This window comes from Capsicum annuum, chromosome 3 (assembly GCF_002878395.1).
Source record: "Capsicum annuum cultivar UCD-10X-F1 chromosome 3, UCD10Xv1.1, whole genome shotgun sequence".
In the NCBI taxonomy this organism is placed as follows: Eukaryota; Viridiplantae; Streptophyta; class Magnoliopsida; order Solanales; family Solanaceae; genus Capsicum; species Capsicum annuum.
Window position 1 is genome coordinate 250,173,734 of NC_061113.1, and position 25,923 is coordinate 250,199,656.

General features: G+C 32.9%; 2 protein-coding genes across 5 annotated transcripts; one reads left to right on the forward strand and one right to left on the reverse strand.

Annotated features, from left to right (window-relative positions):
* Positions 1-2,026: 2,026 nt before the first annotated feature.
* LOC107862397 lies at positions 2,027-5,031 on the reverse strand. 4 transcript variants are annotated; one of them, XR_007053851.1, is made up of 7 exons: positions 4,649-5,031; positions 4,119-4,364; positions 3,695-3,776; positions 3,113-3,327; positions 2,837-2,998; positions 2,630-2,704; positions 2,027-2,554 (listed from the first exon to the last, which is right to left on the reverse strand). XR_007053851.1 is itself a non-coding variant. In XM_047409785.1 (6 exons), the coding sequence occupies exons 1-5, from the start codon at positions 4,897-4,899 to the stop codon at positions 2,878-2,880; spliced, it is 915 nt and encodes a 304-aa protein (XP_047265741.1). In that variant the 5' UTR covers positions 4,900-5,030; the 3' UTR covers positions 2,027-2,557; positions 2,837-2,877. The 4 variants fall into 4 exon arrangements, 2 of the variants coding, with proteins under 2 accessions (XP_047265741.1, XP_047265740.1); XR_007053852.1 differs by having other exon boundaries at positions 2,027-2,557; XM_047409785.1 differs by lacking the exon at positions 2,630-2,704 and having other exon boundaries at positions 2,027-2,557; positions 4,649-5,030.
* Positions 5,032-8,905: 3,874 nt separating this feature from the next.
* Positions 8,906-11,401, forward strand: LOC107862398 (polygalacturonase 1 beta-like protein 3). Its single transcript, XM_016707975.2, has 2 exons — positions 8,906-9,116; positions 9,335-11,401. The coding sequence occupies exons 1-2, from the start codon at positions 9,045-9,047 to the stop codon at positions 11,180-11,182; spliced, it is 1,920 nt and encodes a 639-aa protein (XP_016563461.2). The 5' UTR covers positions 8,906-9,044; the 3' UTR covers positions 11,183-11,401.
* The last annotated feature ends 14,522 nt before the right edge of the window (positions 11,402-25,923 follow it).

Sequence of the window (25,923 nt, forward strand, 5' to 3'; positions counted from 1 at the left end):
TCGCTATGCAGCTAAGCACTAGCCCCTTTGCTTGTACTTTTTCTTTTGAGTTTCACTTTTATTATATATGGTGATATTTCTCCACTGTAAGCACTAACCATCACTGTTAATTCATTGAGACTGAATATCATAACTTTGGCTGTGACAACAGCATAGTAGAAAGGAACTAAACTTCTACTGTAAACAGAAACCACTAGGCTAAACATTCTCCACATCAACATCGGGGTGAACCAAAGAGGAGTTGGTAGAATCCTCTGTATCTTGTCGAGATCAGTGGGATAGTAACACGATAAAATGCTTCTTTCTTTATAGTTACAGATGCCTTAATCATGACCTCCACAATTCAGTGTCTTCCTATACCTGTAAAGTGGGGTCTGGTTGTCTGTAAACGATAAAATGCTTCTTTCTTTATAGTTACAGATGCCTTAATCATGACCTCCACAATTCAGTGTCTTCCTATACCTGTAAAGTGGGGTCTGGTTGTCTGTAAAGTAAATAGAATTCGGCCTCAATTCAGGGAATTGGGTAGTTGAGAGAGCAAAACCGGTGTTGGAGCCGATGAAGAATGCACGATTGCCAAGGGTACCGTCTGTATTGCAGCTCAATATGATCATCGTTTGTGAAATCAACCCTGAAAACATCAAAAGTTAGAGTCTTGTAAGGAAATTGATGATCCACATTGTCCTCGGACAATACAAGAGTCCCATCTTCAGGGTCAATGCCAGCAGCAGTGTAACGTGTAACAATAAAAAGCTCGTGGCTTTGATGGTCGTACACCAAGTAATCGGTATCATCATCAACCTAAGAAAGAGACCAATCATTAGAGGGGCTCAATTCATCATTGTGAATGAGAAACCTCTTAATTGGATAGTTACGGAGATCCCAAGCTTCAAGGTCCCTAAAGTCGTGAGACCGAAAAATAGTTTCTTTTGACTGTGGAAAACAATTTGAGTAATATGTTTTCAGGGTGCATCCAGGGGAATCCAGAGATTGGGATCATCATCATCATGTCCGACTCCGACTCCAGGCCTCCTGCAGAAGGCGAGTTGTTGAAAGTGGCCGCAAATGACCATGGCATAGCTATGCAGTCATCGTCCATAGGAGAGGGGGAGGAAAGAACCATCTTTTCGATGATGTATTTAGAAAGCTGTTGTGGGGTAAAGGGAAGGGATTGGTAGTTAAGAAAGCTTGGGATGGAACCAGATTTAGTGGCCCTTAACAGAAGGAATAGTTTCAACAGATGGAAGGTAGGTGTGTTTACCAGAGATTGGGGTCAATAGAAAAACTTGGACAGTCTTTTTGCTGTATATAAACAAGCCACCCCTGAAATAATGATCCCAAACAAAGGGAGTCTTGCTTGTCAGGCTCTTCCTCCGGTTGCTTCTGTGCACTCAACCTCTATGACATTGCCTTCTGCCAGTCTGTAGAATCACTGCTCTCCGGCGGCAGCATCAACCAAGGAGATCTTCTAGATGATATACAATCAGTTGCCATCGAAATAACTGGGTAGGGAAGGCAAGAGAAAACCAAACCATTATTTATAGCCGAAATCCAAAGCCCCAAGTCTACTAGGTTTTGGTTTAGATGCACCAAATCCAAAACCTTCCAGGTTTCCCCTTTTGCTTTCCTCTTCCAACTTGGAACCTTTTGCTTGTACTTGTCTTTGCTTTGTTACTCTACTTGTTATGTTATGACTTATGTAAAAGCATTAGTTTTGTCAATATACTCAGGGTCGAGCATGTTAAGTGATTTTTTGTGCCCAGTGAACATTTAAACGAACTGTTAGGAATTTCAAATAGTTTTAAGTTATATATTATGATCATGTTGAGCCCAGAAAAAAATTATGATCCCACAAAGCTTTTAAGCTTGGTGAGTGAAGTGTTGAGGACTTTAACAAATAACAACACTCATACTTAAGATCCCGAAACCTTGCTTATATGGTTGCTGAGGAAATTTTCATAATTCAGAGTCACGATAGGCAATAATATTCACTAGCCAGTGCCCAGTAGCTACCATTGTTAATTCATTGAGACTGAATAACTTTTGCTGTCACAAAAGCTCGTATTATAAAATTTGGTTTTATCATAGAACATGAATCATAAAAACTAGATAACATTACAAATATTTTGACTTTCTTGATCTGAAAAGCATAGTAGAAAGGAATTAAACTACTTTCTAATCCTTCCTTTTCATCTGTGTGACTCTTAAATTACTAAAAAGCAATCCTCTGATAGGAGCTACAGATACATCTCTCATAACTTGAAACAGAAGGTCAAGTGGCATTTTTCCCAACATATGTAGTTTCCAACAAGCGTGAGTGACAATAGATAAAAGAGTTTAGTTAATTTCCAATAAGGTAAACACTTCTGTCTTATTTTTTCCTTTTCTTGATTATACATAAACAGCAAAGGATTGGAATTTGTGACAGAACTGATATTCAGGAAACAGGCGATGGATTAGATGTGCTGACCGAATCCTCTGCATACTTTGAGAATGAAGAAAAGCTATACAGCTGCCTGAGCCCATCTTCACCAACAATGTATAAGAAATGATCCTGCTGAATGTCACGTATTAAGCATTTGTGATTGAACATGACAATGATTTATAAAGAAGTAAATCATCGACTCACGTTTACATGAAGCACTTAATAAACGTTTCATTGGAAAATTCTACTATAGCAGCAGCTCTGTGAGGAACTTTTCAACTAAAGATCCAGTTAGAGTTCAGAGCATGAAAATGTCAGAAGACGAATGTCAAAGACTTTGTGAAGCAATGATATAAATTAACTTGAGTCTGAATCCAATAGCATATAGTTGATAAAGTTCATGCATCTCACCTGCACTCTTGTTGGTGAAATCCAAGCTTAGGAGTATAGTGTCATGTACAGCTAGGGGGGTTTAAGCATTTATAGACTGTGGATGCAGGTTGCTTATAGGTAGGTATGCTGCTAGCGTCAACAAATCTAACTTCACCGGGCCCAAAAGAAAGATCCCTGTGCCTGTAAAATAAATCGGACAGACATGTCAACGAAAATTTTATAAGAAAGCAAAGCCACTTAAATGTTGGAGTGATCTAAACTGCAAGCAAGAGTAGTGCTGTCAAAACCACTTTCCTCCGAAGATCGAGGCCTGTTAAACCAGCTTGCAGAACTGTCAAGTTGTCAGAATCTGGCGAGACTATGATGACTGTGTCCTCTGAGTATTGAGTTTCAAGAATCGACATAAGTTGTGTAACACGAACAAAGACATCCGAAACACTCTCATTAGGTGTTCCATCATCAATAGGGGGCGGCTTTATGTTCGGAGAAAGGCTATCTGATTCATAAACCTGCAGCATTATATCAGGAACTTATTCAACAGGTCATGTATTATTCGCTCCCTCTTTCCTTTTACTTTTCATGTCCAAATGTTGGCAGCACGAAGGGAAGTTGGGAGCGTTGCAATGGTTCAAGAACTCCGAGGCAAGAGAAACGACCATTGTTCCTTGAGAGGAAATAGAAGAACATGGATCTCCGAATATTTAAAAATTTCTACTTGTCAGTTGTCCCCTCATATGATTCTTAGTAGGATTAGTAGTAATTCACATCGGTTGCAGATAATTAATCCTTCCATAGAGCCACATAATACATTGCATGCACATATATTTTTATCTGGTTAATTTAACACATGAATGAGAGTACAAAAAAGTATCTTACTTCAGATAAAGTATCCAAACTTTTCCCTTCATATGCTCCCAATCCACGAGCATCCAAAAAGCTATATTCAGGGACTATATGGCTGCAGTCAGACATAATCAAATGGACTATCAACTGCTGAAGTAGTTGCATCAAGCAAACTATTATAACTGGTAGAAAAAAGACTTGAATTATAATAAACTGTATATTCCATTTCCATGTAATATCAGAGCTCAAAATACAACAACATAATCAGTGTAGTCCCGCAGTGGGGTCTGGGAAGGGTACTGTATATGCAACCTTACCGCTACCTTGTGAAGGATACTAGCGCTCAAAATCATATGCAAAAATCAAGATTATGTCCTAGAAAAAGCACTGAATTTCAAGAAAATAAACCAAGTTAGTGTCCCAATTGAATCAACTACTACTAGGGGGAGTTGAATACCTTCGATTAACACCATTAACGGCAGCGATAATCTCAGCAGCCTGATAAGCTCTCTGAGTAATGGAAGGCCAAATCCAGCAATTCCCTTCACAAGCACCCATTTCCTTCAAATCAAACGCCGCCCTCACAGTCTGTTTCTTCCCTTTCTCAGACAGACCATTATCCACTGATGTTTTTGTAACTGGATTAGTATTAATCACCCCTAGACTCTCATATTCTGATTCCCCTGCTCTCACCAAAAAGTACCTGCCAATCACCTCACCTCAACAAACAATTACGCAATCGCTCATCACAAAAATCACAACTTTCGTGCACATCAAGAAGAAGGAAAAAAACTCCCTCCCTCCGCCCCACATTAGTTCTCCACTATGATAGGAACATTTTTGGAACTCAACAAATACCTTAATTGTAAGGGTGAAATGCGAAAATCTTGGTTTTATAAATTGAGAAAGTAATTCGAGACAACTTTTATAGTAAGGTGGATACAACTAGACGTAAAGAAAGAGTAAGGAAAAACATCAAAGAATTACCGGTTAGCGAGGCGAAAAGGTGGCATTTGAAAGAGGCCACGAGCATTTGATACTGGTAAAGAAAAGGGACTAAGTGTATCATTGAGGTTCGGAGAAGATAAAAATGGAGCAATTAGGATGGAGAGAGAGGTGAGAAGGTGACGACGAGTGATGGGTTTCAAGTGGAATTGGGAATGAGAGGGGATTGGTGGTGGTTCAGAGGGATTCCATGGCGGAAGACTAGTAGTGTTGGAGGCAAAAACTTTTGACATTTTTGTTGTGTGTTTATTGGTTGGTCATTTATGATTTCATAACACAAAGTTGGGAAAGAAAGAGCAATAGAAAATGTGTAAATGGGACACTGAGGGTGATGGAAAGATCAAATTTTTATGATGCTAATTGCTAATACCCCACACAACAAAAATATCTCTACTATACTCTTCAAATTCCTCCATCTGTTTCTCTACTTCTTTTTGGCCCCATTTATCCATATCTATATTATATAAATACTGAAGTTCAATACTTCAACAAATACTACTGATTTGGACACAAACTTTGAATTACTTCTTTTTTTAACAAAAAAAAAAGGGGCGGGGGGGGGGGGGGGGGTAGGGCAAGGGAAATTCAAAATAGAGAACTGAACCCACCTATAAGGTGACAGTTTATAACCAACAGACCGAATTACTAAAATTTCCCATCCTCCATTTTAGTTTCAACTTCAAATAATTTTTTTTCGCAGGAAACAACTGTTTATTTTTGAAGGATACTGTGGATATTTGTTTGAGGAAACAACTGTTTAATATCATTTTTATGCATTTCATTTGCATTGTCCAATTTGATAATTTGTCCCCCCCTTTTATTATTTATATATCTTGAAACTTGTCCTTTCTAATGTGTGATGGATAGGTAGTATTATATGGTGCCCTCCCACAACTATTGTTGGTTGTGTCCCAACCATTGTAAAAAAATTTCAAGTATGCTAACACGTTTAAAGAGATTTAAAAAGGACTTTAACTACTTTCGTCATTGTCTCATGAAAAATCCATAATCATTTCAAGCACAATAGCTTCAATTTTGTTGAAACATTAACATCATCTGCTCCAAGTACTATAGCCCTTCAGACTGACAAAACATTGAATTGACGTCTAATGTTTGTTGTAATATTTTCTAATAAGTTTTTCAGTTTGCTGTAGAAGTTTCATAAATTGCAAGAGAACAACCTTATGAGAAAAGTGCGTGGGCTTTTCACTAAGCTATCTATTTGCAATGGGCCAAAATGTTAAAAGGTTGGTTCAGACGTTACATTATTTTGGGCCCAAAGTTTTTCCTTTTCAAATGTGGTCAAACATGTCATGACTAATCCCTGTGAAAAGAAATACTTTAAACACAACTGAAAATAATTGCAAGCAATAAGATATTTATATGTCAGTGAATGTGTTCCTGTCTGTGTTTATATTATATTGTATGTGTGATGATGTAAATGAAAAGAGCAAGTTGTCATTAACTGACCAGCTTTGCGGATTAAAATAAACACCATAATCAAGATGATTAACCATTACTAAATTAGTCAAGTAATCAGAAGTCGTCGAGGATCTAGGGCGAAGCTAGTATCAATGCAATGCATACTCAATAATTTTAGTTTAAATTAATATTTGTCTGAAAAATTCACAAGGCATCTATAAAAATTAATTTTAAACCCCATTACTAATATCTAATGTTGAATACAAATTTTAAAAGCTCATAATATTCAAATTTTTTGCATTGTCCTAATGGATCCATGAATTAGGAAACACCATTATTTGGCCATCAGCTTCACCAAGACTGACAGTGAGATTGAATCTAGAATACCATGTTCAATTATTTTAATTATATTATTAAATACAAACTGGCTAGAATATTTAGGAAAAAACAAAATTAAGTAATTTTTCTTTTACATTGACTTGACGACAAAATAATTTGTCGATGATTGGTCTTAAAGAACGATCCTGGATTAAAGAAGTCGTATTTACTGGCACCCACTGTTGTTATAGGGAAATTAAATTTTAAAAAATAAAATAAAAATGATAGTGCTCCCCCATAGTGGATAGATATAGCATATGGTAAGATGGAATAGGTTCTAGTAATAGCTGCATCAAACGACGACAACAGCAAAGATTCCCAAGTTTCAGTGTGGTCTCACTGACACCCATTATAAAAATAAAACTATTCCACAATTGGTCAAAAATGAAGCATGTCTGAGATTGTTCCTTGTACTCTTGTTATGTAAAAATTTTCATTTCAATTTATATTATAAAGAGCTATCACATTGTTTGTGTATTCTAACGTATCATTGTAAGTGACTGGCTATATTTTCTTTTTGTAGATCATTAATCCTATTTTATGATCCACCTACATGAATTAAGAAGTTAATTAAGAGTACCATCTAATATGTAATGACTCAAGGAATTTTTCCTTAGAATTAGAGGTGATGATATCAGCTCATTAGAAGTTGATCATTTCAATACATGTTCAAGTTTTGAATGGGTTGATGACCAATTTACTTATTAACTAGCTCTATTCTGATCCACTATAATGCAGACTAAGTTGCTCATTAGAGATTCTTACTTGATGAATTCAGGCTAAATTAAAGGTAAAAAATTTACTCTCATTTGGTGTCTATATCAAACCAATTGAAGTATGCATGCGTTACGAAGTCTCAAAATCGGTCAATTATGGGATGTGTAGCCTCTTATTCTCTTTATACGGCTTGACCAGACTCAATATTCATGTCTATGTGTTTCTACTTTTATCTTTCTATGGAACTAATCTTCTCATTTACTATCAACATCTTCTAAACTCCTCCTTGAATAAATGTATTTTTGTGGAAAGGTAGAAATACATTTCGCGGCATTCGGGAAATAGCCGGACCACAAGATTTCTCTCGGATTCTATTTCCATAGCTTAAGTTTATAACCTCCTGGTCAGATAACAACAACTCTTACCTTAACCATTTACCGGTTAGTTGAAGAGTACAGCATCTCTTTGTTAAAAGCCTAGATGTTCGCGTCCTATCGGAATCTGCTCAGTGGTCAGTTAGTAGTGGTGCACTGCTATGCCTGCTCCGTCTTGTTTTCTGCGCACGACACAAAGGCTTTGATAACACGTGGTCCACCAATATATCTCCAACTTGCCTAGCTACTTGCTAAGTTTAGTTATGGCTGAGATAAATGTTCAATGTAAATATTGAAAGCATGCTGTGAACGGTCCCCCAATTAACCCCTCTCAGGTCCACAATTGTGAATTGTCAGTGGCTGGATTGAGCAGATGTGGGAGTATAATATGCTTTTATCAACAGAGTTTGTTTCTTCTTTCCAATATGGTATATATTCTTTGCATTTGGATACAACATAAGTTATGTGTACGAGTAATTCTTTTCTGTCTCGATTGGTATAGCAAAGATAGATGCCCAAATTAACTTGTTTTGTTCGACCTTTCAGATACTTACTATTAATCGTATTGAAAATATTGAGCTCAAATGAATTTAAAGCTTAAAAATTGCATGTCTTTTGACTCTTTGTTGAGGAGTAAACTACTACTAGTAGATAATTTTGGACGGATTGTGTGATTCAATTGACTCAATTACTTTTAGCTTGAAGCCTTGAACTATGTATATTTATGCCAAAGGAATTCAAAATGTATGCACATGATTAATGAAATTACACTTATTCCGAACTCACAAACTATCGATCTTTGCTTTGTTTATGTCTACCATTGTGTTACAATAATTGAACCATTCTTTTAAGAAAATGATCGATACTTAATTAACTTTAATGATTTGCTTAGGAGGAGTACTGAAGGTCCTAAAATCCTTTAAAGATTTTAGATTTGCTGGGATTATGAACAAAAAAAGGGAGCTGCTTTAATTTTTGTAAAGTCCTTTCTCTCATAATTTGGCTGTAGCTGTGGTTTAGTTTAACCAAATTAAGAGAGAAGGGACTTCTACAAAAATTTAAGCAGCCCCCTTTTTGTTCATAATTTGGCTATATATGTGGTTTAATTTAGAAAGGAGTCTTGAAGTAATTTGTAAAGTTGGTGCAATGTGATTTGAGTTGTGCAAATAATTTCTTGCATAAAATAAAGGATCAACTGTTTATAATAGGTCCTTGTAATCGACTGTCTGAGTCAGAACTCTGTTAATTTTTCTTTTGTTAAAAGAATATGGACAATGAGAATCTCTGTCTCTTCGTTTAACAAGTAACTCAAATTAACATTATACGCCGAAAGTTAAAAAAAGAAAGAAAAGAAAGAACATGGGTTAAAAAAATACTGTCAGTAAAATAAGAAAGTACAGAAAGACACTCTATTTATGTCGTTATCCTCCATAAGTTTATGACTCGTAAACTAGAAGTAGAACAGGCCAATAGCCAAGCAGGAGAAAATGGACAGAAGAAGTGTCAAGCTCAACATTTCTCTTCTCTTGTTCTTCTTCTTCTTGTCTTCTTCCTCCACTGTAAGTATAACTAACTATCTTGTGTACTTGCTCTTTTCTCTTTTTTAATATATTCTCACTTCAAATTTAGTACTAATAAGTTGGGCATTTTCGATAACTTATGCTACTTTTTAGCATAGATTCTTCTGTACCCAGCTTTTAATTTGTCGATATTTTAAAATTATCTTCATTTAATTTTCTAATTTGTCACTTGCTATGACATTACATTTTTTTTGTAGGCTTATTCATTGGCTCAAACAAATGCACAAATTAAGAAGAGTTCATTAGTACCAAAAGAAAATCCATTTACGGTAAAAGCTTCACTTGTTCGATACTGGAACAAAGAAATATCCAACAAACTACCTAAACCAGATTTCCTTTTCTCAAAAGCCTCTCCGCTCTCCGCCGTGGAAGCAGCCTTTTTCACCAATCTCGCCACCCAAAAATCACTCTCCGACCACGTTTCCTCCTTGTGCTCCTCCGCCAAATTGCTCTGTTTTTCAAACTCGAAGGCGGACATTGACAAAACCCCGAACAAAGATGCAGATTTTGCCGTTTACAGCAACAAAAAGTTCGCCAACTATGGATCAGCGCGCCTTGGCGGAGGAGACAATTTCAAGAATTACTCAGACGGGATTAACTTCGCTTCAGGTGAATTCACTAAATACAGCAGGAGCTCCACAGGCCACCGCGAGGACTTCGCGAGTTATGCAGCGGATGGCAATGTAGCTACTGGAAACTTCACATCCTACGCCGCTGGAGCTACTGGCGGCGCAGGAACTTTCCAGAACTACATGCCACGTGTCAATGTTCCGGATCTTAGGTTCGCTTCATATGATTCAGATGGTAACAATCATAAACTTACGTTCAAGAGCTACGTGGATGATACGAATTCCGGAAGGGAATTTTTCATTAGTTACGCGAAAAATGGAAATGGGGTTCCAGCTGAATTTGCTACGTATGGTGATACTTCGAATGTTATTGGATCATCGTTCAATGGATATGGCGAATCGGGCAATGCTGCAAATGATTCTTTTAAGTCTTATTCGTCGAATTCTAACAATCCGAATAATAATTTCAAGAATTATGGGTCTGGTGGCAACAGTGGAATTGATAGTTTCGAGAGTTACAGGGATTCAGCAAATGCAGGCACAGACACATTTACATCTTATGCAAGAGGTTCTAGTTCAAGCAAAGTGAATTTCTTGAATTATGGGAAGTCATTTAACGAAGGAAAGGACACTTTCAAAGGATATGGCACTCAAGGAGCTAAATTTCCTACTGTTGGGTTTAAGGTTTATGGTGTCAACAATTCGTTTAAAGAGTACTCTCCAAAGGGTGTCAATTTTGCTGGATACACTAAAAAAACTGCCCCGACGGGTGGTTCTTTGAAGACCAGTGGCAAAAGAGTGAATAGATGGGTAGAAGAGGGTAAATTTTTTCGCGAATCCATGTTGAAGGAAGGGACGGTGATGAAAATGCCCGACATTCGTGATAAAATGCCTGGAAGGTCATTTTTGCCCCGAACAATTTCGTCTAAATTACCGTTTTCTACCAAGGAGTTAACCGAGCTCAAGGCGATTTTCCACGCTCAGGATAATTCCACCATGGAGCATGTGATCCTCAATGCGCTTGCTGAGTGTGAGCGCGCCCCAAGCCCAGGTGAGACAAAGCGGTGCGTGGGGTCTATCGAGGACATGATCGACTTTGCAGTCTCGATTTTAGGGCACAATGTGGTAGTGAGGACTACTGATAACGTAGTCGGGTCAAAAGGAGATATAATGATCGGAAAGGTCAAGGGAATCAACGGCGGAAGAGTGACACAATCAGTGTCATGCCACCAGAGCCTTTACCCTTACCTACTGTATTACTGCCACTCTGTCCCAAAAGTGAGGGTCTACCAAGCAGACATTCTTAACGTTGTGGCAAAGACTAAGATCAATCATGGTGTTGCCATTTGTCATGTCGACACGTCATCGTGGAGTCCAGGTCACGGTGCCTTCGCGGCATTAGGGTCGGGTCCGGGTCTTATTGAAGTGTGCCATTGGATATTTGAGAATGATATGACTTGGGCCATGGCTGACTAGGCAGTTGATTGCAATGACATGGCTCTTTACTACTCCAGTATTTATTTTATTTTTGTGTTGATTTATATGTTGCCACAACTCCAAATCACATTTTGTAGTCCCACTCCTTGTGACTAGGTTTCGTATTGAAAGCATTTAATGATTGAATTTCTCCTACAAATGTGCTTTTCTCTTTTTTTATCATATAAAGAGTGAGGTTGAATTGGTTTAAAAGAGTGCTATTCCACACCTAATATTGAGTATATTATTATTGTGTTGTTATCTTACATCTCAAATATTACTCATCTCAGATATTATTGTAAGTAGAATTACTCTTATTCTATTTCAATTAGTGGAATATTAGTTAACAGAGATATATCGGTAATCCAGACCAAGGCAATCTCAAAGGGGTGACTATTACTCAGTTCATACCTCGATGTTTGACTTGAAGTGAAATTTTAAAATAATGAACGAAAGACAATTATATTTGTGATATTACACTTTGCCATGACATTACTGTAGCTATATGATAATAAGCTACTCCATTAGCGTATGAGGAACAGCTTAAAGTTTAAATATTTGTAAATGTAAGTTAAATTTTGTGCACGATATTCGGTCGGTTCAGAAAATATCAATTGGGAATGAACCCGAAAAAAAAAACATGCATTCGGGATGGAGCGGAGGCCTTAAACAGTAGAGCAATAGCCAATAACCATAGCTTATAGCCTTCCTTATACCGTAATTTATTTTTTTCCTTGGAACAAATTAAAAAGATAAAAATAATGTACAGCAATAGAATTTTTATTTTTTTTTCCACAAAGATAATTGATTGTCGGGCATGGCATATGGCTTTAAGTAACAAAGGCTGTTGTGCACCAGAACACTTTACCTGTCCTTCTTGCTTCTATTTTCATCATTTTGGAATCGTCCTTTAGCTAAAAAAGAAAATGATGGTGTAGCCATAACTTTGATGATCGAATATATAGGCACGCCTTTGGGCAAATGTTGTTTCTAGCAGTAAAAAGTTGAAAACACACACAAGTGAATTTTGCAGCTTTGAGTACCCTCAAAGGAATGTGTCATAATGTGATGTAATGTTCTTTTTATAACGAAAGAAACAGCAGTATGTACACTATGCACGATGAAACTTAACTTCTAGATACTTTCCTTTTCTTTTCCCCATTCGATGTCCAACATTCCACATTGAAATCTGAATAAATCCAAATTCCCACCGAAAGGACCCACATTGGGGGAGGGGGAGGGGGAGGGATAAAGCGTTCCCAAATAATGGCGACTTCGTTCCATAAATGACTTCTCCTAGCCCTACGCCATAGTGAGAAATCATAGACCATGCTCTCATGTATGAAAACTAATCGAGGAATTTTTGTATTTACCGATAGTTTCACCCCTAATTACGAAACATAGCAATAGTTTATGTATTCAAAAAAAATTATAACAACAGTTTGCTTCAAAATGTAGCGGAATATGCAATATTCGTGAGCAAGCGAAATACACTGTATCCATGCCATTGCATGTTCACTGTGACACCTTATTTTATGAAATATACTTGCATCATTATCAAGAACCACGCCTCTCCACTAAAAATAACTTTTATGTCACTGTACGGTATGATATACACGTGCATTTCAAGTTTGAAATAAGTTGATACATATACTGGATGTATTTGCTACTAAACTCAAAAGTCTCACTATATATATATTGCGTATTTAAGTGTCACCACTACCGATAAATATTGGAGTTATGTTTGTTGTGTCACGTAACTTTTTCAAATTAGTACTCAAAATAAATGGACCATATATCTCAGGCCCTTATTCATTGATGGATTCTTCGTCATTTTGGGCCTTATACACTTGATTACTTGAGTCTGTCTAATCATAAACCCAGTCATCGCAGTGAAAACATTAGGTGGTATGGCCAGTTTTAATCGCAACATACATGCAACTATTTTTTCCGTCAAAGAACTACATTAATACATGGGACAGTCTAGTGTACTAAAGCTCTCGATATGCTTGGGATACTGCATTAACTCATGATGAAACATAATTTCGAGACTCATTATTACACTGTGATGCTATAACTATACACAATCTCCAATTTTCCAAATCATGGACTATGATCTCATGTACGAAAACTAGTAATGTCTGAATCAAATAGTCTAATGGGGAAAGGACGAAAATGGCCTGTCGGCCAAACAAATTCCACCCAAAGTAGTTTAAGAATTGTAATTCCATCAATTAGCCATTTCGGCTCCTTTTTAATGTACCAATTCATTATTTTCTCTTTTTCTTTTTACTTTTGTTGGCTGCTCTTCTCACTCTCTCTCTATTCTTTTTTAAATTTTAAAAAGTAACTTTTTTTTTTTATTTTAACAATTAAATATAATTTTATGGAGTTTTTTTTCTCAATAATTTATAGCTAGAACAGAAAAAAATCAGTAAATTATATTTTTTATTCCTATTATTTATACTTTTAATATAATACAATTATGAAAAATATATATTTATATATAATAATGATACAATTTCTATATATATAAATATATTGTATATAATAATTATAGCATTTTTATACACATTCTATACAATTTTTAACTACAATTATTATTTAGATACATATTTTATACGATTCTATATAATTTCTACATGCATTCTAAAAATGTATCAATCTAATATAAGAGAGTATCAATTGAGTATATGGACACTGCAAATGTATCAATATAGTATAAAAATGTATTAATATGGTATAAAAGAATATCAATTGGGTATAGGGACTGCATGTGCTTGCATAGAATTTCTTTTCTCTTTTTTAAAAAGTGTATCAATATAGTATAAAAGTGTATCAATTTGGAATAAAAGTGTATCAATTGAGTATAAAGACTGCATGTGCCCAATTGGGCCAAATGGCTAAAAAAGGAATTAATTTAGCCGACTGACTACAGCATGTCCACCTTTTCAAATTGTCGCCATTTTTTAAAAAAATGGTCAGCCCATGTCCTTTTCCCTAGTCTAATTAAAGTGAAAATTATCTCAAATATACTTTTTAGATTGTTAATTACAAGTTTTAGCATAACTTTTCATTAATTAAAAGACTTAAGAAATAATTACAAGCTATAGCAACTTTTGAGAAAAATATATTTTAATTAAATTTCTGAAAAATAATTTTCAAATATTTATTATTTGTATTATTTTCTCATATTTAGCATTTAACATGTATCACTCCTAATTAATGATTTTGGATAACTATGGCAAGTTAAGGTATCAATATTTTCTTTTAATAATTAAATATCAAAGTTTGTTCACAATTTAAGGAGTTATATATGGTAAATATATTTTATAAATTTAAGAACTGATTTCATAATTTTTATTAACTTGAACAATTAACTAGATTATACACTTTTTTTATATTTTACTGTATTTAATTACCAATAGAAGTCTATTTCTTTACCTTTTTAAACTTCTATTCATACGCAATATATATTTTAACTTTTAGCGAATATCATTAAAAGTTTTCCCTTTTTTTACGGCATCTTCAACTCATTACTCTTTTCAATTTATTTTCTTTTCTTTTCAGTATGATCTTTGGTTTCCCAATGTCCATTCACCATTGAGGTTGCATTAATATCTTAAACTTTTTCTTCTTTTCTTGAGACAATGTTAGAAAAAATCAAGTTTGATTCTACTTCTAGTAGGAAAAGCCCTAGAATTATACCACAAAATAGTCCTATTAATCTTTTAAGACCATCGTTTGATTTGGGGTGCTTTACCCCATCTCCAAAATTAAAGAACAATAAAAAAGTAGTTGAAGGTGATTCGTGAAAATGCTAGAGTTACAAGGTCTAAGGTCAATGTGAGTGTTGGCAAAGTGGATGATAAGAAGTCTGACAAAAAGAAATCAAGAAATTTGTGCAAGGTTAGTGTAATCTGATTTTTTTTTTCGTATTAAATTGGTTAAATTGATACTGAATTAATTTTAATTTTTTTAATGGCATGCATGTAAATTAGCCTTTATTAATTTTTGAGTTTTTGTGGTTTAAAGTTGAAATATAATTCTTGATTTTGTTACTATTCGGATTATGTTAAAATATTTCTTTTGTTGTTGTTAGTGGTTGAAAGTTGAAAATTTCAATTTTGTTGTTATTATGGTAGAAAGTTGAAATGCCACTTTTGTTGTTGTTAATGATTGTTAGTTGAAATATAACTTGTAATTGTGAAACAAGTTGGTGCATTATATTTTTTTTACATTCATGGAAAAAGTTTTGTGAATTATTTTTTTTAAGTATGAAAAAAATAGAGATATGTTGCCATAATAAAGTATATGTTTTTAGATCATGGTAAAAATGTTCTGAATTGTTTATGTCTTTTTTTTTCAAGACAAAATCAAAGTACAGTGTCGTGAAGCCTATTACATACATCACTACAAATGTCTTCTTTGTTAAACGGATACGTTCAATTTATCAACAATGGTTGAGTTTGCATGAAGAAATGAGCTGTATCACTCCTGAACATCGTGTTAGCCAGTACATTAGGGGTTACAAACTGCTTGCCAATGTTCCCTAGGATTCAGTTGATAATAGCATCATTTCTCTGAATGTTAGTGAGTCATTTCATTGGATATTGGTTGTTTTCTGAATTAGACATAGGTGTCTATATGTTTATGATTCAATGATGGGAGGTGTTGTCCATTCAAAGAATGTTTTAGATCATGTTCGATCTCTTTGTACCATGATACCTATGTTTTTGGTTGCCAATAATTTTTACGAAAAATAATCGGATATTGACTGATATCGGAAAGCTGCATACATTGATAAATCACTGAGTGAACCTTTGAAGTATGTCATTTTGAAGGATACACCACAGGAAGGACCTCAATCTGAGTAAGTTACATTTAAATTATGTTTTTATGTATTTATATTAATACATATGTTGCTTTATAAGTGATTTTTCTGATTTTCTTTTTTACAGTGACTGTGGTATGTTTGTATGTGCCTTCGCTGAGTATGTTAGTCATGGCATGTTTGATATCTCCAGTAGACTTTTTGGTGCTGTCAACCATCGACTCAGATATGATGCATTACTATGGAATTATGCCAGACGGAAGCATAATGATGGAGCAAGCAGTGAAAGTGAGGCAACTGAAAATGTTACTAGCAAGTATGGTGGTTTCAAAAGATCTAGGGAGCAGTTTGGAAGTTCAAGGACACTATAACACCAGTCACAAAATATTACAATAGTAGTTGTTCTTATTTAGTTCTTATTTTTTCTACAGATGTTTTGATATTCGAAAGTAGTAGTATCTTTTCTAATAGTTACAAGGATACCCATTTTTTTTGTTACTCTATATTAATTTTGGTTTCTTTTGGTTAAACTTTATTGATGTGATGAAGTAAAGCAACATTGTTACCAACATGGATTGTGGTGCAGTGGATGGGGCTGCTCCACCCTTAACCAGAAGTCGAGGGTTCGACCCTGGGTATGGAGAAAACTATGTTGGGAGTGCTGCCACCTTAATGGACCCTGCAATGCGCGATCCGAATTAGTCGAGGCTCCAATTCAGGCACCGAACACTGGATGGGAAATCAAAAAATAAAAAGCAACATTGTTTTTAATTGGGGAAGTTCCTGCGCTTGTACTAGTTCTTGTGGATATACATTTTCAACCCAATTTGATACTTGCTTTTGTTGCATTCAGCTGTTATATAGTATTTTTTGACGTGCAGAGTCCCATTCAAGTGGAGATTCCCATTTAAGTTTTGCATTTCTTGATGTTGATTATGATTCAACATCCTTTAGCAGTCCTCTTTCTTAAGTAGATGAATATTTTAAAAAAGGATGGAACACATAATCATGCTCTGAATATTCGTTTTTAATTAATTTATAAAATTTCTGTAATTTTTTATTTGTATATGTCAAAAAGAAGCATTCATTTTTTAGGTCATTAGGTGTAGGAGAAATAAAAAACTTTGTGTTAATGACAATCAAAATTTGACAACCCCACAAATATTAATCAAAGACAAACTTAGATAAGATAAAAAGAAGTAAAAATTTATGATTCAAATAAAAAAAAACAAAAAGCAGTTTATTAGATTTTTTCTTGATTCTTTTCTCATGTATTAAACGTCTGCTCCAACATGATTTATATACAATGTATAAGTGACCTACCTGCTTATTTCTCCTTATCTCTATCTTTGCACTTTACATGTATCCAAATATGATTCTACAAATTGTAATCTACTAGGAAAAATAGGATGGTAAATATCTCTCACTATCTTACATGGGTAGGACTCCTAGTTTGCAACTACTCCACAGCTGCACTTTCGACTTCGCAAACAAACAATGAATCTTTTTGCTCCGTTACTTATAGTATGAAGAAATTCATTTGATGTTTTTACCTGCATTCAAAAGCAACTTTAATACACAAACCAATTAACAAAAAATTTAAGTCATGTAAAAAGTAATGGATAAAGTACTTACTATCATTTTTTGAGAAAACAAATGATTATTTGTCAAAATATCATTGTATTTTACTGTCAACTCTGTTAACATGTTTGTTGCTTCCTTATGCTGTTTTGTATTCCATGATTCAATCATTAAACTCATAAAATCCATTGTTGAAACGACGGGTAATCTTCTAGCTATTCTGTTGGTGTTGTTTATGTATTCCGCTATATTTGATGTCATCGTCCAAGTACGTTTGACAGTAGAATGAACCCTTGCCCATTTGTGGTAGCCAATTTTGAATAGATACCCCCTAACTCTCTTATCTATTTGGTCCACCCTTTCCATTAACTATTCAAATTGTTGTAGAGTATATGTCTTTGCCATTGCAAAAAAAAGTTTATGCAATTCTTCAAGATTCTTACGAAAGTTTACCTTTATGTTGCACCACAAATGTCAAATACAAGCATGATGTGACAGATTTGGATATACTATGGATGTTGCCTTCCAAATACTCTCGTTTCTATTGGACATTATACACATACCTTCCCTTTCCCCAAATGCAATCTTAAATTTATCAAAAAAATAAATTCAAGATGCAATATTTTCTGAATCAACCACAGCATAAGCAAGGGGTAGTATATGACTTACAATCATAACATACTTCATATAATTTACTGGTTGTTTATTTTTTAGCAAGACAATCAAAATACATACATATGACATACCAATATTATACAACACCTTAACATTTTGATATAATTTTCATTGCAAAAAAAAATAAAAATTAAAAATAAGCTTTACCTCCTGGGTCCAACATGCTTGCAGTCAGCATAGTTCCACCGTAAAGAGATTTTAGAGCTATTCCATCGACTACAACAATCGACCTGCAATATTTTCATCCATGAATTGAAGCGTCCAATGCAACAAACGCATACAAGAATCTATTTTCTTTGGTTTTCTCCCAGCTAACAACAGATTCAGGATAATGATTTTCCAACATATATAAATAACCTGATATCTTTTGATATGACTCGGGAGGATAACCGCGCAACATTTTAACTGCTTTAATTTTTGCATGCCATGCCTGATGATAATCTAGTGAAATCCCATGCTCCCTCATCATGTCAGAAACAATATCGTTAGGAGTGTAAATTCTTTTGGTGTCCACATAATTACCTAAGATCAGTCCGGCTATCACTTTTGTCATCCCTTGACGCCTTGTATAAACTTGATCCTTTATTGAGCATGTATGAATGTCACAATATTTTCTTATCTTAAAAGTCTTTGATTTGTTAATCCTGGAAGAAGAAAGAAACCAAGTACAGTCCTCCACCACACAAACCAAATAGTAGTTGTTCAATTAAAAAAAAATTATTACAAAAAAAAAATATATCTGATTAACATACGGTTAAAATATCTAATTTAATACACTAAAAAAAAATGTTTTTACCTGCTTCCACTTACCTTTCAGTTCGATAAGAGAACTGTTTCATAAATACGTGCAACTCCATAACATTAGCCAGTGTTTGTTTATCCTTGTAAGTCTGTATTACAACTATGTTGATATTCGTTACATCACAAATTATATCCACACGTTCTTCTCCAAATTCTTCAAAATCTGGACTTATCCCGATCAAACGAACACAATCTTTTGAAAATAATTTTCTCCTTTGTTCATTCTTTTTGTTAGAACACTGTTTCCCAACACAAACAATTGCTCCTTCAGTTTGGTTAATTAAACCGTCCGATTTATCTAAAGTTGTAATGTACAATGGATGTTTTAAGAAGAAATCAACAACCATTTTCTTCTGTCCAGATACACCTGCACACTTGTATCATTGTGTATAACCATAGTTGGACATCTATCACTTATTATGTATCGTATTTCAAGTTTTTTTGCAGACGTGTCTATCATCAGTTGTGTTGCGATTGCTTCTACTAATCCTTTGTACTTTGTTATTGCATCATACATTATACCATCAATTTCAAAGTCCCTCGGTATTCCTGTTTATACAATAATTTTAGTATTCATGCAATTGATAAACATCCAAAATTCAATAATTTAACAAACAAATAATTGAAGAAACACACAAAAAAAATATTTAGATTTGTTTAGAAGGCGTAAAAAAAATTAACAAACCTGACAAATTCCAATTCCTTCCATGACGTATCACGATTGAATGCAAATTAACAAAATTCACATTTGTTATCTAAAGAAATACTTATTTTTTCTTTTCTTTCAAATTATAGTCAACATCGCTTATTTTTTTGTGTATTGGCAGAGAGAAATCGTGTAAAAGAGGAAGGTAGTGTATGAAGATGGGACTCTTAATGCAAGCATTAAAATAAGAACAAAACTAAATGGTTAGAGGAATTTGGGGTGGATAAATATCAGTACTTACGGTCAACTATTTTTAAGGAAGGTAAATTATATATTAATTGTATTAAATCTTACTTTTCCTTTTTCATTAATTATTTTTTTGTACTTTCAACAAAAAAAATATTTTTTATATATTTTTTAAAATGAAAGTTGCTATAACTTAAAAACTTAAAAGTTTTACTATAACTTGTAATAACTGATTTAATAAGTTTATATAGTTAATTTTTCCTAATAGGCTATATATCTCGGGCCCTAAATCCACTGAATGATGGATTCTTTGTTTTGGGCCTTACACCATTTGAGTCTTGTCTGTCATATATAAACCCATTAAAAAAAAATTCCATTGTATAATTGTATTTGAAACATAATACTCTCTTCGTCCATCAATAGTTGTCAACTATTGACTTGGTACAAAGATGAAGAAATAGTAGCTGATAAGGTAATTTTATCTTATCACATTTTGAATATAATTAATTTAATGTTTTGAGAAATATATTGTGCAATGACTGCAACTAAAAACTAAGGGCAAAAGGAGTACTTCACAATTTTTAAAGCATTTTAAGGGAGTTCATAGTTTGCTATATATTTATCAAACTGAAATTAAGAACCTAAGAAACAATGGAATAAAATAGGGGTAAAAATAAGATATAGATGAGTTGGATCGTACTTCACCTCTAAGGGCCCCGTGTATTAAGGTTCGAAAGTATTTTGATTTATCGGAAAGATTCTTTGATTTGCAAATTAATAAATTGCAAGTGTACTGGACATATTTGAAAAAACAAATCCTTTTTGTTGGCAAACTGTACAACCATATGGTTAGAATCTGACTAAAAACTATAAATTCTTTACCGTATCACTTATTGTTCGGCTCAGGCACCGCAAATATAATTTTATACGGCATGATATTGCTCGTTTTGGACCATTTTCGTATAGTTTTCCACAAAAAAATATCATAATATGAAGCGATATTCCCAATTCTTCTTGCTATCAAATGTGAGACTTTTATTCTCACACCAAAAACTTATACTCATATAGCAATAAGGAATAACAGACTTAACAACCAAATACTTCGAATTTAACTAAAGACTGCGACACAATTCTTTTCTTTGTCAGCTGTATATAATTACTGTATATTGCAATATGTATTTTAGTGAGGCTGACCACTCACAATTCTAATCTAGGCTGATCAGAGATACATGGCCAATATCAATACAACTAAAGTATTATGTTTTTTTGTTGTTTGATTGTTTACCTTAACATGTAGTATCATGTCGTTCCCCCTCTAGCAACTAATTAACATCACACATTTGGTGTATACACCACGCCAATATATGCATGACATGTGGTTGAATTTAAAATTCATATTACTTAACTATGATTGATTAACAAGTATTTTACTTAATTTAATCACTTAATCATGATAAAAAATATTAATTTGATGTATCGTGTAATTTTTTACCATTAACACGTGAGAGGTTGCATGTCAGTCAATATATCCATTTGTTTTTTAAAATGAAAAAGACTCAAAAGTACTCCTGAACTATCTGAAATAGCTCAAAAATGCCCCTCATTAAATTTTTGGCTCAAAAATACCCCTTCATTAAATATTTGACTCAAAAATACCCATCCCTCTAACGAAATTCGAAAAAAGATCAAAAATACCCCTGAACTATTTGAAATGACTCAAAAATATCCCTCTGTTAAATATTTGGCTTAAAAATATCCCTTCCTTTAACGAAATTCTACCAAGCATGCCACCTAGATAAAAAAAAAAATACGGGACTATGTCACATTACCATCCACATGTAAAATGTTAGTATTTTTTAATTATATGACATTACTTTCTTTATTTTTATTTTTATTTTTATTTTTTTGCAAAGCAGTGAAATGAAAAAACAAAAAAAAACAATATTTTGTTAATTACTTCATTAGTGTTTTAAAAGTTCTAGATTTCATTTTTTCATTAGTGTTTTAAAGTTTCTAAATTTCATCTTGTTATTATCGTTTGAGATGAGGGATAGCTTAATCTTTATCTGATGTTGACTCGAAGGAGGAGCTAGAATTTTAACTTTTAAGCTAGCAAATGTTAATGTACTAACTGCTTTGAATTTACTACATGCAAATTCTTTTTCAAAATAAATGAATTCCTCGTAACATTGTTTAATCATTCGAAATGAATTCATTTTTCTAAAATCAGTTTTGATGAATAATCATATTATTTTTAGAACAAGTTTGAAAAGAAGTAAAATAATACTTAATATTGATAAATTATTCTTTAATTATGTCATTCATTAACTTTTTGAAGATGTGTGTCATATTCAAAGATTCACTAATTTTAGATTAGAGAAGGTATTTATTAAATTATTTTAACATAAACATTTTGAGTAAAAGCTAGCAAAGCCAAACACATCTTTTGAGTAACTAATTTGAAGTTTAGTTTGAAATTTGTTACTTTTACGAGTAAATCTTAATTTTAACTTTTATACTGACCTAATAATTAATGGGTTTATCAGTTTAATATCAGTTTAATAAGACTCTTTTGTTGGGTTTCACACTTTTAAACCTATTAACAGGAAAAAACTTGTTTTTTAAATGATCAAAGGAATTTGATAATAGCGATATTACATTTAATAATTTTTTTTAAAAAAATATTATGTAACCACCGTTTATCTATTTTGATTAAAAATTTAAAAGCGGTGTATATTTTATCCGTTTCACTGACGTTTTTATATAAAAATAAAAATAAAGAAGAAAAGAATGTCATATAATTAAAAAAACACTAATATTTTACATGTGGATGGTAATGTGGCATAGTCACGTAGTTTTTTTTTTTTTTTTTTAATTTACGTGGCATGCTTGGTGGAATTTCGTTAAGGGGAGGGATATTTTTGAGCCATTTTCAGATAGTTCAGGGGTATTTTTGATCCTTTTCCGAATCCCGTTAGAGGGAGAGATATTTTTGAGTCAATCATTTAACGGAGGGATATTTTTGAGCCAAAAATCTAATGAAGGGCATTTTAAAGGTATTTCAGATAGTTCAGAGGTATTTTTGAACATTTTCCGTTTTTAAAATGAAAAAAAGGAAGTTGCAAATCTAAAGTCGTTTAAGTGCCTTGTTGGAATTGCTCTTCTGTGAGAAAAAAACAGTTTTTTTTGAAAAATAAAAGTACTTGAGAAATTTATAAAAATGCTTTTAAAAAAAGTTGAAACAACTTTTCTGCTTAAAAAAGAAAAAAACAGAAGCGGAAGTGCTCGCTCACACTGCACACACATATACATAAAAAATTCCTTACTAGTTAATTAGCATATGTAGTGATTTAATTTATTAAATAGTTTTTAAATTCACTTTTGCATGATGTTTTTAAGTAATATTATATTATTATTTAATATTTTTTAATGTATCTACGACTATAAATATTGATTAAATTTTCATAGTACGTACTTTTTAATCAAATAAAAATAAAAAATTTAATTAAAAACATTATAATGAATATCTTAAATAAATTATTTCTATTAGAAATATTTTTCAAATAAATTTACCAAACATAAATTATTATTGTTTTAAACACACTTTTCTGAAAAATTATTTTATGAAAATACTTCTCAAAGAGTAAGCTGTTTCTAACAACAATTTCAAACGGAGTCTAAGTTGGGGTCAATGAGAGTGTAAACTCAGAGAAAAATGAGCATGGGTAACACATACTAGTACAATTTAGGTTTCTAAAAAGGTCAACTTTAAAGAGAATATAAAACTCGAAATCAAAATGAGCTACAGAATTAAAAAAGTGATAAAGATAGGCCATCTATTTAAAAGGTTATCAAAATAGGTTAAACGTAATAATTTATTACGTTTTTCACTTTTTTTTTAACGGTCAACTAACGAAGTTGACTTTTATAAAAACGTAAGAATTTCTTACATTTTACAGTGTTTTTTGTAAAATGTAAGAAATTCTTACGTTTTATAAAAAAAATGTAAAACATAAGAATTTTTTACGTTTTATACGATGATCGAGAAAAAAACATACAATGAATTATCAAATCAATTAAAAGTCACTTTTAAAAATATATCCTTTCACATGATAAAATGTTACGTGTTTCACCTTTTTCAAAAACTTAATGTGGTCCCCCACAATTAAAAATTGTCCACTTTTTCTTTTCCATTATACATAAGAACTTGATTTGTTTGAAAAGATAACAGCTATTACTTCCTCTATAATTCTATTTTTTATTTATTTGATATTTTCTCGGCAAACTACGTTTTTACACTGTGGTCCCTAATTATTTATACATACATTTACTCAACTCAATAATACCAATATATTAAGAAGATCTGTTTCTCTAAATATTGTATCGATGAAGTTAGATTATCAATTTGGTATGGTAGATGAGTAGAACATAATGTAATTTTCTTTGGGCTACCATTAAAAAGACTATTGCACTTAGTAACGTTCTAAAATTTATATAATAAACAAAATCATTTTAAGTTTATAAAAAATCTAGAGCGAGAAAGCTACCTGTAGCCTTTCACAATTGCTTAAGAATGCCAATATTCAAGAAACACCCAATTTTTTTAGAAAAAGTGGACAATTTTTTAATTGTGGGGACCACATTAACTTTTTGAAAAAAGTGAAACACGTAACATTTTATTACGTGGAAGGAAATTTTTTCTAAAAAATAACTTTTAATTGATTTGACAATTTATTGTATTTTTTCCCTCGATTATTGTGTAAAACGTAAGAAATTCTTACGTTTTTATAAAAATTAACTTCGATAGTTGATCGTTAAGAAAAAAGTGAAAAACATAATAAATTATTACGTTTATCCTATTTTGATTATTTCTTTAATTTCGTGACTCATTTTAATTTCGAGTTTGAGAATATAAGCCATTTTTGGTCATGAGGATTTGACATGTGAAAACACAAGTGCACTTGCAGAAAAGCCGAAATTAATAAAAGATCCTGGGCTTTCCATACTGTAGCCGAAATTAACAAAACTTGTGACCTTTCATTTTCGAAATTGATAAGACCACACACACAAATGTTATTTGAATCTCATACTGTTTAATTGTTGGGGTATTTGCAGATCCATTGCATACAAACCCACTGGTCACATTCATGTGGTCCATCTGCTCCAAATTTGGGATCGAGATGGTACAATAAATATCGAATTATCAGTATAAAATTAATTTTTTCTTATATTATGTTTATAATATTATGATATATAATATAATATTTTTAGATATCGAAATTTTAAATACCGTGGTATAGCATACCCCTATCAACTAATTTTCTAGTCTTAACTAAACTCCCCATCCTTTCCCCTCCTCCCCAAACCATTTCCTTTCTTAAGGTCAAATCAAAATCCCAAGAAATCTCTCTAATTTCTCTCCCGATTAAGCTTCCCGGCTATTTCCTTCCATACAAGATATTTATTTCTCAATCAAACATAGTGAAAAAACAAAAGAAGGAAAAAAAAAATAATCCAAGGTCACTCAAGCTAAGATATTTCCTTGAACATTCAATGAAGAGAATTCGTATTAAGGCTATATTACAAGTGTATGTTTGTTAAATGAATATGTATAGTTAATTATATACATGACATATTAATGGTGTATCGTATATTAGTGTTTGTTTATATATTGCGTGTAATTGATTGTATACACTTTATATTAAGAAAAGATTTTAGGTTTAAAACGTGTATAGCTAAGTATATACTTGGTATTGTCACACCCCTTTCTTACGTACTCCAAAAATGTATATTTTAAGTCCGAAAGGATTTTATTATTTAAGTGACAAGAAATGAAAATTTATTTCGAAAAAGGATTATTTATTCAGAGTCGCCACTTGGCATAATCCGGTGTGCCAAGTCACCTTTGAAAAATCCTTTTCGAAACTATTTGACTCTTAAACTGGTTTGCGACCAGAG